Source organism: Protomyctophum bolini (genome assembly GCF_963924005.1).
Source record: "Protomyctophum bolini genome assembly, chromosome: 23".
NCBI classification, from domain to species: Eukaryota; Metazoa; Chordata; class Actinopteri; order Myctophiformes; family Myctophidae; genus Protomyctophum; species Protomyctophum bolini.
In genome coordinates, this window is record NC_137884.1 from 2,395,166 (window position 1) to 2,412,567 (window position 17,402).

Genomic DNA, 17,402 nt, shown 5'->3' on the forward strand with positions numbered 1-17,402 from the left:
TAAGTATTTGTGCATTCATTGTATTTAGCAATTTTAAGAAAAAGGAAAAAGATGGGTTTAATTACTTTTCCATTCCATATCGCTACACTTGGTCCATCGATAAATGTGTGTATTCTTTGTGTTCATGTCTTGTCAAGGCGTGGGTTTGTCCACGTGTTCAAATACAATGTCCATGTATTTTCCAGATAATCACTGTTTACCGATTCATAATATCCATAATAATAAATCTTTCCCTCATATTTAATGTATTTGCTAAATAGTTACTGTATCGATTTTAAATCATTGAATCGTATCGTATCGCCATAATGAACCAATATCGTCCATGTATCGTATCGTCAACCATGTAATACGTATCATCGTATCGCCGTTAAAATGTATCGTTACCCCCCTCGTTTATAGAGTCAATGTCAAGGTTGCAGTAAACACATGCAGGGCTCTGTGGGATGTCCTAAAGGTCTCTATAGTCTTTACTCTATATATACACACACACACACACACACACACACACACACACACACACCCATGGCATGCTACAATGCCATTGTGCCCAGTTACGTTTTAATTGTCCCTCATTTCCATGGCGTGTGTGTGTGTGTGTGTGTGCGCGCTGTGTCTATTTTTAAGAATCATAAAAATTGCGGTTTTGAACAGGTGTGGATGTGTGTCTCATCCAGACAATGGACTTGGCCTACCTCGCCACAGTCGTAGTAAATCAGTGGCCATGCTGGGGTCCCATACACAGACCGGGGCTATTTTTCGGTCGCTCAATTTGCTCAGCTGCTGCTGTCAGAGGTTGCTTGTGTTTTATTAACATACACACTGATCATCACATAGTGATCCAATTTGTCATTTGGGCCTTATCGGGCCAGCCGGCCAGGGGTAATGAATGGACGAATAGTTGATAGGATGGGATTAAAGGAGTACTTCACCTCCTAAATTGACTTAATAAAAAACACATTTTCTTTCTTCTATCATTTATCCACCCCGTGAAGTCTTGATTTATTATTATTTATTGTCCTGAATAAAGAATAACAAAAATGAAGAATATATGAGAATATTAATGAAGAAATGAAGAAAACAGCAAAAATAATGTATTAACTCCAAAACAACTCTCTTCACCCCAAGAAGCCAAACTCAAGGCTTCTTGGGGTGAAACACTATTATGACTGGATGCTGAGATTTCTCACTCGCGGTCCATTCTCCCTACGGCTGTTTGCGCTTTTACTCTTTTTTTATGGCCACATTGAATTTTCAGATGCCAAGCTTTACATTGGTATTTTTTCCTTTGGTGTATGTGGTCTTGCGGTGTGTGTGCATACCCCGAATCATGTTTCTATTATAAAATTAGACAACCGGGTCCAGTTATACTGGCAACTAATGTCAGATGACGTATAAAACGCCAGTCAAATGTCTTTCCGATTCAATTCAGGAAATGGAGAATGGAGAGAGACAGCTAGGCCGAGTTAAACAGATTGAGAGACAACCAGAATAACAGAGGGACGTGTATCGTAGCTCTGAGAGTGCATAATTGGAACTGGTTCTACAGTTTTAGGATTGTAGAATAGCCAGAAAGCTATAGTGAGAGAGAGAGAGACACATAGGCACCATCTGGTTGAAGGCTTACTCTTGAGCAGGGCATTAAGCAAACATTCAGAAAGAATTCACAGTGGGTGAGTGTAATATAAACGTGTGCTTGCTTTTAATGCGTGCGGTTAGACTCTGTCTGGCTGCAACTGTGGAAGAAGCAAGCGCACGCACGCACACACACGCACACGCACGCACACGCACGCACGCACGCAGCAGCAGGAATGTTGCAGGTGATGCTTCCAGCATTAAACCAGTATTAGGGCAAAGCCCAAAGCATGTGCACCAACAATACCGCTTAGCACCCTCCCTGCCGGCATACTATGGACCGGGGCGACCCAGTCAGGCAGGGCAATTCCAACTTACACGCTTACTACATGCAAAGCTCTAGCAATGCCGGATGAGCCACTTATCAGATTTATAGAGTGGTAGAGTATAGGCCATTTTGTCAAGCACTGTGCCAGGAGAGTCAGTTCTATTCAACTTCAGTCCGTTTGTCAAGCTATACAATGAATAATTAGGCTTTTTGTTAATAATAGTCTTAACCACTCATTTTTGGGAATTATTTTGATTACAACATGCCCAGAATATTGGGACAGCAGGTGGTAAATTCAAGTTCAATACCCCTTCAGTTCAAGGTGGAATTTCCCCCCGCAGTGCAGTAATAGATAGCATACGGAGCGGACTGTCGGGACTGTTTGTGGGTTTTATAACAATTTAACCAATGAAATATATTAACAAGAGCTTGTGACTAAAATTATAATTACACTGGATCCGTTAGAACAATTTCCTGGAAAGTAAGGGCTTTCGGAACATGCAAGGATTCTGCTCAACAACAGTGACATGGACCTCTTACCTTTTCCCTGCAGAAGATTGACTAGCTTGACTATTCTTCCCAGTCCAGAAGCATGAGTTCAAGACGCACCTCCAATCATACAATACAAGTGCTGTCTATTCATGTGACCTCCCTGCGTCTGCCCCGATTGGCCACTGTGCTGCAGTGCCCTTCTATTGTTGGACATGCCAATTATACCCAGACCAGGAAGGCCAGACAATGACCACGCACGCACGTCGCACGCACACGCGCACAGTCACACAGTCACACACTCACACACTCACACACACACACACACACACACACACACACACACACAGTGAGGACATCAGCATTTTAGGACAGAACGCCATTTAGGACAAAAGTGCCATTTTTTTTAAACAACAAAACAGCAGCCGCCCACTAAAAGACTGCAGATATGTGTGACCTTCTTCAGGCATATAGTGAATGCAACAGTACACAACGACAACGGTTCAAGCAGTATCACTTGATAGCCTACTACATGCACCTGTGTCCAACATTCCAGTGACTACACATCCAAGGAATTGTAGCCCCAAATGTAGTGTACTGAGCCCTACTCATATCCGTGGCAACTACTTTTAGTCGGGGATCCAGTCACCGGAAATTTGAGAGGACCTGTGATGTCATGCTATACTTTTTTTTGGTGTTTTTTTCTATTAATTTGGTCATTAAGGTCCATAGAATAAGAGGGCTGCTCTGCCGGAAACATCGCGAAAAAAAGTTATGGCCATTTTAGTATAATGAAGCCTTTATTTTTTTGCCCATTTTCGCCTATTGTAAAAAACTAGGTTTCTTTTCTTAAAGTGCTCAGTAGGTTGTGTAGGCTGTCAATAAATGATTCCCAGATACACAGAACACATATGTGAACAACACCAAGTCCAGAAATACACTCACAAAGCCTTTCCAAATGATTTATAGCCATTTTTGGTACCAAAAATTCATCCGTTTTTTGCATTTTTCCCAATACTTTAATCTTTACTTCAATAGTAATCAACTTTGCCATGGGTTATGACATCAGCCAATGTGTCATTCTTTTCATCAATTTTTATAGTCATTCCACAATTTTTTTAATTAAAATCAACCCTAAATTAAAGGAACTGTGGTGACTTTATTACCCTTATGCTCAAAATTCCCAGAGCCTTTTTTCTTCTTGAAAACACCTGTACCCCCACAAAATAAAAGTGTAACACAACAAATTCAAAACAACACAAGTATTTTTTTATTATAAAATAAACAGATGTGCACAGCTGATTCTTTGTTAGTTGAAATATCACACCTAGTGTGAAGGGAGCTGTGCTATTTATGATAGCAGGAGCACAGCTCAAAAAAGGAAATTAAACATTGTCTGAATAAAATAAAGATTATGTCTAATATCACGAAAATGAAAATGATCAGGAAAATGAAAACAACTAACTAATCAACTCACTCACTGTCACTGTCTTCGAGTGTGAGTTCAACTCGTGAACATCTTTTGGGGTCCCCAGTGCAGAGACAGGCAATGACATACTTGACACCGGCTCTTGCACAGGAGCATCCTCTGGCACACTTGCTTTTCTTGCAGTGGCAATATTTGGTGCGCTTGTATTGTGCAGGTTTTGCATCCTTCAGCATCATTGTTGCCACCAGCTTACCATTGACAAGCTCTCTGCCAAAGTTGATTGCCACAGGGTAGGTTGGCTGAGACATGTGTGCCCTCTTACATACAACCAACTGATGCAGGGCTCTGAGAAGGTGTAATTTGAAGGCATCTTCAGTAGGTGGAAGGCAACGCAGGTCTCCTTTGATGTTGCCAAAAAGATGGGCTCGCAGTGCATCCAAGTTACCACTGAAGTCACTCCTCTCATACAGTGAAGCCATGTATCGTCTAGCCGCTGTCACGACATCTTGTGTAACATCCAGACTTTCCCCAGAGTCACCGTATTGGCACAGAGGCAGAAGGTCTTTCAGGTGATCAACGGCAGCTTTGTAGGCACGTCTTTTTCCTCTTCTGTAAAGATAGCCCACTGTGTCACATCCAGTCAGTATGTAGGTGCTGAGGAGTATGGATGAAAGATCGGAAGCTTCAACATCATACTTCACTGCCAGGGCATCCACAATTGCATGAGCAGGTAGGTAGATATCCATCTTCTTTACCCATAGCTCTTGTAGGCCATCCATGTGTGTGATGTAATATATGCACATCATGATCACATCTGTGTCAGTAGCCACAACTACAGCCCGTTCGTGGTGCAGATGTTCTACTGAGTATGCAATGTGGGCAAACATCCTGGTATCTGCCTCCTCATGCTTCTCACAGGACAGTTCTGGAAGCTCAACCTGACAATCTGCTGATAACAGAACAGTGCGACTAGGATCATGGAAAAGTCCACCCAGAATAAGTGTGCATCCAGCAGGAAGTGATTTGTGCTGAGCAGCCCATGCTTCTCCCATATAGTTCAACAGGTTTGCTTTATTCAGTGGATTTTGAACAAAGCCTTTCCATTCAGGTAAGGCAAGACTATCATGTGGCTTGTACTCCATCTTGCTGGAGACATCATATCGATCACCAACAAAGTGGATGCAGTCACAGTTGTCTGGGATACCACTAAGGAGCTGCTTCAGGTATTTTTCTTGCAGTTCATGGAAGGTGCTGCAACCAAGATGTTGTTGACGCTGGATGAATGCCATGGCATCAACCACCATTACAACAGGCTTGTCGAATGGTGGCAATCTGTCCACTTCACACCATGAACTGCCAAGGGATGTCTTGATTGCAGCCAAGTAGTCAGCCTTATTCCCTTTTCGCATGGCATAACCTTGGTCAAGGGATGGATCTGGCTCCGTGATCCTAGTCGCACTGTTCTGTTATCAGCAGATTGCCAGGTTGAGCTTCCAGAACTTCCAGAACTGTGAGAAGCATGAGGAGGCAGATACTAGGATGTTTGCCCACATTGCATACTCAGTAGAACATCTGCACCACGAACGGGCTGTAGTTGTGGCTACTGACACAGATGTGATCATGATGTGCATATTACATCACACACATGGATGGCCTACAGGAGCTATGGGTAAAGAAGATGGATATCTACCTACCTGCTCATGCAATTGTGGATGCCCTGGCAGTGAAGAATGATGTTGAAGCTTCCGATCTTTCATCCATACTCCTCAGCACCTACATACTGACTGGATGTGACACAGTGAGCTATCTTTAGATAGAGGAAAAAGACGTGCCTACAAAGCTGCCGTAGATCACCTGAAAGACCTTCTGCCTCTGTGCCAAAATGGTGACTCTGGGGAAAGTCTGGATGTTACACAAGATGTCGGGACAGCGGCTAGATGATACATGGCTTCACTGTATGAGAGGAGTGACTTCAGTGGTAACTTGGATACACTGCGAGCCCATCTTTTTGGCAACATCAAAGGAGACATGCGTTGCCTTCCACCTACTGAAGATGCCTTCAAATTACACCTTCTCAGAGCCCTGCATCAGTTGGTTGTATGTAAGAGGGCACACATGTCTCAGCCAACCTACCCTGTGGCAACCAACTTTGGCAGATAGCTTGTCAATGGTAAGCTGGTGGCAACAATGATGCTGAAGGATGCAAAACCTGCACAATACAAGCGCACCAAATATTGCCACTGCAAGAAAAGCAAGTGTGCCAGAGGATGCTCCTGTGCAAGAGCCGGTGTCAAGTATGTCATTGCCTGTCTCTGCACTGGGGACCCCAAAAGATGTTCACGAGTTGAACTCACACTCGAAGACAGTGACAGTGAGTGAGTTGATTAGTTAGTCGTTTTCATTTTCCTGATAATTTTCATTTTCGTGATATTAGACATTATTTTATTCAGACAATGTTTAATTTCCTTTTTTGAGCTGTGCTTCTGGAAGGAGTATAGCTCCAAGCGTCATGGGACGTTTAGCATGTATGTACGCCAATCAAGCTCAAGGATAGCAATTTCATCACTATGATCACAACAGAGACAATATATATTAGTATTCATAAATAGCACAGCTCACTTCACACTAGGTGTGATATTTCAACTAACATAAAGAATCAGCTGTGCACATCTGTTTATTTTATAATAATAAAAAAAATACTTGTGTTGTTTTGAATTTGTTGTGTTACACTTTTATTTTGTGGGGGTAGGCTACAGTTGTTTTCAAGAAAAAAAAGGCTCTGGGAATTTTGAGCATTAGGGTAATTAAGTCACCACAGTTCCTTTAATTTAGGGTTGATTTTAATTTAAAAAAATGTGGAATGACTATAAAGATTGATGAAAAGAATGAGACATTGGCTGATGTCATAACCCATGGCAAAGTTGATTACTATTGAAGTAAAGATGAAAGTATTGGGAAAAATGCAAAAAACGGATGAATTTTTGGTACCAAAAATGGCTATAAATCATTTGGAAAGGCTTTGTGAGTGTATTTCTGGACTTGGTGTTGTTCACATATGTGTTCTGTGTATCTGGGAATCATTTATTGACAGCCTACACAACCTACTGAGCACTTTAAGAAAAGAAACCTAGTTTTTTACAATAGGCGAAAATGGCCAAAAAAATAAAGGCTTCATTATACTAAAATGGCCATAACTTTTTTTCGCGATGTTTCCGGCAGAGCAGCCCTCTTATTCTATGGACCTTAATGACCAAATTAATAGAAAAAACACAAAAAAAAAGTATAGCATGACATCACAGGTTCAACCCATTTTCAAGAGCTTTTGGGCCTGTGGATCCCTAGCCATGATTCATGACTCTCGTATTCATACGAGAGTCATGACGAAACTTCACCCTATTTTTGGCACTTGCTGCATTTACAAGTTTTCCGTATATATAAACATTCAGATTTCAAATATAAAGTAGCCTACTCACATTTTGTCTCACGGGTGTTAGTTAGTAGCAGATCCAGCGATTAGAATTTCTGCATCCCGCGTTGTTTAATAAAAAGCATTTTTATCCGAGCTGTTATTTTCCCATTGGCTTTCAACTACGCGCCCCTATCGGTCGGGAGGAGGGTGGCACTCGGTGTGTTCGATATAGGTACTCTGACCGCCCTGCCAATACAGACTAATAGGCGAGTGCGCTCCCGTTGTGAAACTGTGGATTTCCCAAACGAACCCCGTTTGAAAAAAGTAGCCGGGGCGCTCGGACAAAAATGCTTTTTATTAAACAACGCGGGATGCAGCAGTGCTAGCGTTTGGGCTGCTACTAACTAACACCCGTGGGAGAAAATGTGAGTACTTTATATTTGAAATCTGAATGTTTATATATACGGAAAACTTGTAAATGCAGCGAGTGCCAAAAATAGGGTGAAGTTACGTCATGACTGTCATGATAATCATCATGGCAGTCATGTTCCAGGGCTAGTGGATCCCCGACTATTTAGACTAGGGGGGCTGCGTTCACACGCAAAGAATTACCTTTTTTCTCGCACAACGGCGCCGGCGCGCCACATATAACATTGACAATATCATCCCTTAATTTATAAGACTTATAGATCATGACCAGACAGACGGCGGCAGCATGGCCATGACATCTTTCTTATAACTTTTTTTGACATACCGTGAGGTGAGCGTGAGCAGCTGCGGGTCGAGTTCAATAATCCAATCGAAATGTCACTTTAATCCAACGTCACAATAATGAATAATCCAAGCCGGCCGACACAAACCATGAAGCTGGTTGAAAAGAACGCTTGTGTGTTTCTGTCCCAAAATGCCGGGCCTGGGAAATTGAAGACTGCTGCATGGCTGGAACCAGTGGAACGGGTCCTCAACTCCTCATCCTCAAATGGAATTAGGCTGGTGGCATTTTGCTCCACCAAAGGTATGGCTGGTGGTTATGGTGGATCATCCACATCGTCGGTGGTTCGGTGGTTCGGTGGCGGGACCATCAATAGTCTCTGTGCGGGGGCATGGCTACTGTTGCGGGGGGCAGCAGTGGCACTGCCACTGACACCGAGGGGGCCGGGGGTCCGGGAAGATCATCATCTTCAAGAATCATCCAATATAACAGCGGTGCTGCTGCTACTATAGTAGCTTCTCCTTCTCTTAGGCTTTGGAGCCGGTTTTCGAAACCAATCTGAAATCCGTTTTTGAGACATACTAACTCGTATTACTAGTGTCGACGTGCCCAACTTCTATCTACAATGATGCCGGATGTAAACAGGAAATACACCTGTCCAGCGTGCACCGCGGTGGCTGGCCCGTGATGACGTGAATTAATTGTGTATATTTTGTAAATATTTTTTGCACCAAATCCCCCACAAATAAATAACCAACAAACAACAATAAATACACTTTATGCAAAACATTGTTTTTAATTATTTGAGTTAAAATGGTTATGGTATAATAAATATAAATATAATTATGTAGGTATAGTCATAGTAGTATAGAAGCTTATGGGAAGCCATTTTTACTTTTAATCAAACCACCCTCCTATCTGTAATATTAGTTTTATATATCCAAAACCACGTTTCTCCTATTCAAAACTGCATTCTCACTAGTCATAATTGTAATTACCACAATTCCCATAATGCTTTGGTGCACTGGGAGGGCTGTACAGTAGTCCAGTAAGTGAGCAGTGTCCATGACATCAGAGACACTGGGCTCACTGCTAAAATCTACAATATCTAAAAACACATATTACACACATAAAGACCCCCTGGAAAGTGTTCTAAATCTTCTAAACATCATTAAAATATATTGTTTTGCACAAAGGGTGAAGTTTCCCTTTAACCAGCCACGCATGTGCCGGACTAGCCCTGAAACATGACTGCCATGATGATTATCATGACAGTCATGACTTAACTGCACCCTGTTTTTGGCGCTCGGTACATTTACAACTTTTACGTATGTATAAACATTCGGATTTCAAATATGAAGTACTCACAATTTGTCCCACGGGTGTTAGTTAGTTGCAGCACCAGCGATTAGAATTGCTGCATCCCGCGTTGTTTAATAAAAAGCATTTTTATCCGAGCACCCCGGCTACTTTTCTCAAACGGGGTTCGTTTGGGAAATCCACAGTTGCACACTGGGAGCGCACTCGCCTATTAGTCTGTATTGGCAGGGCGGTCAGCGTGCCTATATCGAACACACCGAGTGCCACCCTCCTCCCGACCGATAGGGGCGCGTAGTTGAAAGCCAATGGCAAAATAACAGCTCGGATAAAAATGCTTTTTATTAAACAACACGGGATGCAGCAATTCTAATCGCTGGTGCTGCAACTACTAACACCCGTGGGACAAATTATGAGTACTTTATATTTGAAATTCGAATGTTTATATATACGTAAAAGTTGTAAATGTAGCGAGCGCCAAAAACAGGGTGCAGTTAAGCCATGACTCTCGTATGAATACGAGAGTCATGGACCATGGCTAGTGCCGGACCATTGCACGTCGGACAGCGAAAACATTCTAGAACTGACCCCCGAAAGGTTGAGAAACACTGGAATGGAGCTAGGCACAAAACAAATCACACAATATGCTTTTGGAAGGCAAACTCGTACTTTTTGAATTTCAAAGTCTGAGTTTTGAATTCAGTCTCTGCTTTGCAAGGGATGTAATCTTACGAGTACTACTGTACCACTTATAGGCTACTCAACAACTTATATTAAGTGAAGGCCCCTCTCGGCAGGTCATAGTACTGGTCATTGTTGCGACCAGAGGTCGGAGTTATATGAAACCTTGAATTTTTTACACCTAACCCACAATCTCTGTCACGTCACCTAACTCAAATCCCTGTCACTCCCCCCAGGCAAGCCCCCAGGTCATCGTGACATCACGTGCCCAGGTCATTGTGATTTATTGGTCAAAGTTCATCCCATGCCAAAGCAACCGCAATCGCTACATTTACAGTCCAAACGTGTATACATTCCGATTTAAAATATAAAGTCCTCGCCACATGTGGGCCACGGGTGTTTGCTGGTACAGCGATTAGCATTGCTGCATCCCGCGTTGTTTAATGAAAACATTTTTATCCAAGCGGCCCGGCTACTTTTCTCAAACGGGGTTCGTTTGGAAAATCCACAGTTGCACACCGGGAGCGCACTCGCCTATTAGTCTGTATTGGCAGGGCGGTCAGCGTGCCTATATCGAACGCACCGAGGGCCACCATCCTCCCGACCGATAGGGGCGCATAGTTGAAAGCCAATGGCAAAATAACAGCTCGGATAAAAATGCTTTCTATTAAACAACGTGGGATGCAGCAATGCTAATCGCTGTACCAGCAAAATTCTAAGGGCCGATTCATACTCCTATTTTAGAGCCGAATAAAAGTCGGTTCGGCTCTGTAGAGCCTACAATGTGACGTCATTTTAGGTTCGGGGGGGCGGGTACCGTCCTAAAGTCGGCTCTTCGGTGCTACTGAAAGTTTCTGACGAGCCGAAATCATTTCGGCACTACAGCGCCGAAACAGCGGTGAAATAGAAGTACGAATCGGCCCTAACACCCGTGGCACATGTGGCGAGTACTTTATATTTGGAATCTGAATGTTTATGTACACGTTTACAATGTAAATGTATAGCGATCGCGTAAAACAGGCTTCAGTTGCACCACGACGCTCGTGAACTACGAGCGCCATGTGAACCATGGCTATACCCAGTTGGATGCGTGCACACACCAAGGGGCCAGTGAGGTGCTCCAACGTTGAAGCACTGGGCCCTAGTGTGGTGTGAAAAACACTTGAGCAAGGAGGAGAATACCATACTGTCTTTATTGCTGCTGTTGAGTTAACGGTACAATGTCTGAAAAAAACTAAATTTAAAAATGAAAACCCCAAAATAAAAACAAAACATTCATCCAGTTGGAAACTATAGTGTGTGCTTTTTAATTACCTCTATACAGCAGCGGCTTCCAACCCTTTTCTGGACCACAGCCCACCTGTGTGCATTTTCAGAGCACATTTTAAGTCATATTGAGTAACCTTGTCAATTAAACTAAATTTATATATAGCATTTCACTGAAACATTTTTCACAACAGCTATTGTACATGAATGTGTTATTTGACGACTTCTTTAAACACAATTAAACATAACTAAAGTTGCATTTGCGAGTGCCGTAACCGTAACCCCCCTACCATCGCGAATGAAATATATTTATGTACATGTATTTCACAGTTAATAAATATCGTTTTCTGATGAAATGCTGATGTTCTTGAAACTATTCCCCGGGTTCTAGGGACTAGGGCCCTACAGCATTCCTGTTTCAGTGCTCCATAGATAAACACCGCAATTAGCCACACGGGGGGGGGGGGGGGGGGTCACTAAAACAGAATTAATGTTACAGAAAAATATGACTTCACTGATCAATCAATCAATTGCGTTTTGGCTTGGAACTAACGTAGTCAGGTTATAAAGAAAAGTTTTTTCATTTAAATCTTATATTATCTTATGGGTTTTGCCAATTATTTGGGGGGCCCACTTGCAGTATCCTGACGAGCCCACTGGTGGTCCCCGGCCCACAGGTTGGGAAGCGCTGCCCTATACACGATAAACGGGTGTGAAAACATGGAAACAAAAGGATAAAAAAAAAACAATCACAAAGCTGTAAAAAAAAGAAAAAGAAAAAGAAAACGGCAAATACGAAAGCACAGTATAAAAAAAAACGATATTAAACCAGCGCGTATTACACCCACCCCCCCCCCCCCCCTCCCCCAACACACACACATATTTTGGTCATAGGAACTGTGGAATGTGATTGTCCAAGACTTTACTTTGAGTAGAAACACACAGATCAATTACGGTAAATGCAGTGGTGGAAAAATAACTGAGTACATTTACTCAAGTACTGTACTTGAGTGCAATTTCAAGGTACAATTACTTCCATCTTTCGATACTTATATACAATTATTTGAAAACGTTACTTTGCAGATTTACGTTTGTAGATTATTATTATGAAACATATATTAACCATTATTTTTTTATATATATATATACTTTGTGTAAAAAATGTTTGACAAAAATACTTTTGTACTTTTCCATTTGAATAGAGGACTTTTACTTTTACTTAACTTTGGATGTAATCGCGCCGCTCTAACCAAGTCTGAACGCACCTTAGCGGTGTTCTACATTGTGGTACTGCTACTTTTACTTAAGTAAATAGTCAGAGTACTTCTTCCACCATTGATTTAATACACCCCCCCCCCCCCCCCCACCCCACCCCAACCCAGTGCACCCCTCTAGCAAATCAAAGCATGTGCCGCGAGAGATGGAATGTGATTCTTTCGACCTCGTCAATGAATGTTTTTTTTTCTTTTTCTTTTTACATTTAAAAAAAAAGAAGCTGAGCTCTTGATTGTCTGGAGGATTGCATTGTGTAGCCTACTGCAGTGGTTCTCAACATGGGGTCTTTGAGAGGGTTTCCCCTAAGCTAAACGCTTTTAGCACAATGTAACTTTTATAGCACATTATAACCCACAACATTACAAGGTTACATGTTCAGGCAGTAACAAACATCCTTAAATGTATAGACTCAGTCACTCAGGGTGTCCCTGCTAGGGCCTTGACTGTAAGTACTATCATGTATAGGGGAGACAATTGAGTTTCATCCTGGCAAGGCACCAATAGGACAGAACTGCTAATCACACCGGACATGCTTGTAGAGAATCTTGGGTAAGGTAGTCAGTGCCGTCGCTACCTATACACACAATATGCACTGCGCGTAGGGCAACACACCGAGGGGGACAACCAGAATGTGCCAGAAAGTGCCAAGCCGATCCTCAAAATAACAATTTCTGCGCGGCTCTGCCACGTAATAACGAGCACCTGTGTGCACCTGTAATCAGCGAAAATAGACGATCTGCATGAGATAATGCAGCACTCTCGTCGGAAGGGGGGAGGCAGCACAAATATCCTACGAGTAGGGCAACCAAATGGTCAGCGACGTCCCTGAACGTATAGTAAAACACGATGGCTGCCATGTTATTTGTGTCCAGAGTGGCCACCGATACCCCAAACTACACAGTGCTCAAATCAATATGTGGATGTACTCAAGAACGACGCAGGAGCGCAAAGTACCAACGAACTGGCCAGATGTATGGGGAACCGGGATGACTGGACGAACTAGAGAGCTGCTTTAAGCCCTATTTATTGAAAATCTTTGACAAATCTTGACAGAATTCTCGTATCGAGGTCCCTGCCACAAAGTCTTTTCAGACAAGGACGTCTGCTGCAAAATGCATAATCTGTTTTGAGGGCTTCATCAAATGAAAATGCTTGAGAACCACTGCTGTACTTTACTGTACCTCAGCTATCAATTTCATAGTAAATGGTTGTATTTGCAATCATAAGGCTTAGAGATTTACAAAGTGGTATACTGTGTTCATGTGTATGTGTGTGCATGTGCGTGCGTGCATGTACGTGTGTGTGTGCGTGTGTGCACAACCTGGTCTTATTTTGTGCTTGTCAAGCATAGCTGAGGAGATACTTGGTAAAACACAGTATAGTGGCAATAGTGGGATTACAGGTAGGTTTGCATAATTTCTAAACGATTACATTACTGTACATGAAAAAAGATATTTCTTTAAAACCAATGTCATATAAAATCATGTGCATTTTGCATAGTGGAGATTGGAAAGGTAGCCTACTTGTAAGAGGAATGTCTGCGTGTATATGCCTACCTACTTTTACAAAGAATATCTGTTTGTGTACCTGCTTTGAAGAGGAATGTCTACACCTGCAATTTAAAAGGAATGCCTATGTGAATACCTGCTTTTTTTTTAAGGAATGCGTATACCTGCTTTTAAAAGGAATGCCTGTGTATACCTGCTTTTTAATAGGAATGTGTATACATGCTTTTAAAAGGAATGTCTACTTAAGAGGAATGTCTGTGTGTATAGTATACCTGCGTTTACAAGGAATGAGTATGCATACCTGCTTTTCAAGAGGAATGTCTATGAAGTTTAAGATGTCTCGAGACTTGAGCGACAAAGACTAAAAAAAAGAAAAGAGAAACTACAACACAGCTCAGACAATCATAGCAAATGGAACAAAACACAAGAAAAACATAAATAAAAATGACATTAAAACATTAAAAGTCATATTGGCTTTCTGAATATTCAACACCGGCACAATAAAAGGCTAAAATGAATCCTTGTAACTGCCTGATGGTTGGTCATTTCTGCATATGAAAAAGAAATGCGTAATACCTTTTCATTACGAGTATATAAAAGACGTTATATACGATACAATATGATAGTTCATATTCAAAACAACACATGTGCTAACATATATTACTCAGACCATCGCTGCGCTATTGGTAAAACATAAATGTGTCATTGGCTAAATTCTAGAAGTGCTTATAATTTCTATCCTGAATGGGTGAACATTTAATAAAATAGCAATGTGTGAAGGCTTTTTTTTTTTTTTTTTTAAACTTTTTTCTTTAAATATAAATTAAAAAAAGAGAGATGGAACATGATCTTTAAGAGGGAGAGAAGTGATTTCATAAAATCTCTTTGGAATACGGACACCGGACACTTAATTTGTCATCTCAATTAGTCTACTGGTCTACTGTCATTTCAAGGCTACGTCGTAGAGAAAACTTTTTTTCTTTTTTTTTAAATTGCGTTTTAAATTCTGGAAGGATCCTCTACGAGACAAAAACCACCACCCCCTATTTATCATAAATGTCCAAATTTCACAGCATTTCTTTTTTTGTTTCGTTTAGAAAGCAAAAATAACAATAATAATAATAATAATAATAATAATAATAAAAAATATTGTTGTGCAAATATACTGCACTATACTCGGCAACCGTACATTTGTGATGCTGTTTACGGTACAGTGCTTTGGAACAGCGCGTCTCCGTGTCCCTCTGCGTTGGTGTCTTGGGGGGGGGGGGGGGGGGGGGGGAGGGGGGGGGGGGTGCCCCGCGCTTCGGAAGCGCGGTCGTTATTTACGTATAGGACAAGTTTAAGCGATCAAGGGGAAGAGTCTTGGATTGTCGTGGGTCCCCTGGCCTCCAGTGGTCCGTCGAGGCATTAGTAGTGTCCCATACCTGGAGTGAGAGAGACATGAGCGGTATCAGTGATATGTCCCATACCTGAAGAGACATGAGACCCGTCTTATCTAACTATAAATGCACCGGTGTCTACGTCTGAAATCCACGTAACTCAAGAACCGTTCGCCCCAAAGATTTCAAACTCTCTGGCATATATTTTTTTAATGGGGGTCCACAGGCTAATTAGTGTCAATTTGGGGGTCCTTGACATGAAAAAGACTGCTGTTGCTGCGTTCCGCAGCAGTGTCGGTTCGTTCGGCGGCCGACGCAACAACTGCCGATAACAGCCACGGCCACCATGTGAGGTCAGGGTTAGGGGTGTGCTGTCGGACAAGGCACGCACTCTCTCTCCTCCTTATTCCGATCTCTCAATTGCTGTGGATAATGGTTTCATGCTAAACACCTACATTGTAAATTAGAAAATGTCCTCACTCTGTGTTCAGTTTGGTTCCCTTTTCGCCGCAGACCCAAAACTTATACTGTGTTTGGGACACAACCTTACACAAAAAATGTATAAATACATAATAACCATTACAATATAATAGTGAAAATAGCCTGATATATATAGCAATATTTACTTAGATCTGGCATTTTTTAGCGACAATCTTTGGTTGAAAATGTCTTTTGAAATACCGGTAAATTAAAAAAAAGAAAAGAAAGAAAGGAAATTTGCTGTGACCCCAAAATAATTTGAAACAGTACTATAAGTAAATTTCGAGATGTAACATTGGCGTGGACTTTGACAAGTAAGAGTTAAGATGGTGGTGATGTATGAGCTTCGCAACACGGCCAGTACATCAGTACACCTTTCCGTTTTAGCTTCACCTTCCACCCAGATCATGTATGGGCATGCAGAATCCCCTACAGGAGCCATATCAACCAGTAAGGGATGTCATCTTGTCAATCGCCAACGTTCTTTTGCCAGAAATGAGTGCACTCCATGCGTTTGTGCCAGTGTTTCGGTTGAGTGATCCCTGTCTCTCTCTCTCTTATAAAGCCATGCTTCTTGTGCTATTTTATTATTTGCAAAAGCAATTGATAGAATAATCAAAAGGAAAATAATGATAAGCTAGGCTGTGCTGACCTAACGCTGCCTGCTACTAGCTCAAAACGTGAGTGGAACGCTCTCCCTTCGCGACGAGTCGTTCCGATACTTGTTTTCATACTTTTCCATTTGAATCCCCAAAAAGTATCATGTTTGGACTTTGGATATATGAGCCTTTTACACCCGACAGAGATGATAAGTAGTCAGTGCAACGACACCCAGTGTGCAACTAAGTATAACTATTCTTGTATGCATGTCATGATGAGGGAGCAAGAGGTCCTAATCTAGACAGTGGCCTCGGAAAACGTGTACCAAGCATGGTTGTGTCCGCCCTGCGATGGCGGCGTGATAATCGCTCCAACAGCCACAGTCGTAATTTGAGCAAAGCGGGCGCTTCACACTGCCGAGCTATAAGCGAGCAGCAGAGCAGAGCGCTCATGGCCAGTGGAATATATGGGAGAGATGCATGTGTGCCTGCAGTTGTACATGCACAGACTTCTATTGCATTTTAAATCGAGCGCGTCCGTGCGACTGGACCACGTTTGGTTTCTCCGTGTATGGGAGTGGGCAGAAAAATAATTATCTAGCGTATAGATTCAAATGAATAAGAACGTTTGTTGCCCGTAAACAAGGAAGTGAATGTACTACGTTATCTACGCTATACCAATGTATAACCTTCTCTTCTATCCCGGATTTGAACCGGCGGTCTCCAGCACAAGTGGATCCTGTGTCTATAGGTGAGACATGACCCTTGATCTATGGCTCTAAATGTCTCAATAGAAGAGCAGGGAGACAATACATACAACCACCCTCAATTGTACAAGTTATATACTGTGTTTACATACTCTACCACACAGTTTGGACCAAATGACATTCTATTAATTGAAACAAAGTTACATAGTGCCGTTTTAACTGACATTTTACTACATTACTTTACTTGA

The 17,402-nt window shown here is 42.1% G+C and overlaps 1 protein-coding gene and 2 long non-coding RNA genes across 7 annotated transcripts in view; 1 reads left to right on the top strand and 2 right to left on the bottom strand.

The window, feature by feature from the left end:
- LOC308311099 overlaps positions 1-12,923 on the top strand; it is a 59,847-nt gene extending 46,924 nt beyond the window's left edge. The window contains exon 3 of the long non-coding RNA XR_013963587.1: positions 11,595-12,923. This is a non-coding gene — a long non-coding RNA (uncharacterized lncRNA). The remainder of the gene's footprint in view (positions 1-11,594) is intronic.
- LOC308311100 overlaps positions 1-13,044 on the bottom strand; it is a 59,952-nt gene extending 46,908 nt beyond the window's left edge. The window contains exon 1 of the long non-coding RNA XR_013963588.1: positions 12,917-13,044. This is a non-coding gene — a long non-coding RNA (uncharacterized lncRNA). The remainder of the gene's footprint in view (positions 1-12,916) is intronic.
- A 2,225-nt stretch (positions 13,045-15,269) lies between these two features.
- cald1a (caldesmon 1a) overlaps positions 15,270-17,402 on the bottom strand; it is a 105,817-nt gene continuing 103,684 nt past the window's right edge. For all 5 annotated transcript variants that reach the window (XR_013963586.1, XM_080757624.1, XM_080757623.1 and 2 more), the window contains one exon: positions 15,270-15,413. Coding sequence is in view for 4 of the 5 variants with exons in the window: in XM_080757624.1 (XP_080613750.1) it covers positions 15,397-15,413 (17 nt within the window). In the remaining variant the exon portion in view is untranslated. The remainder of the gene's footprint in view (positions 15,414-17,402) is intronic.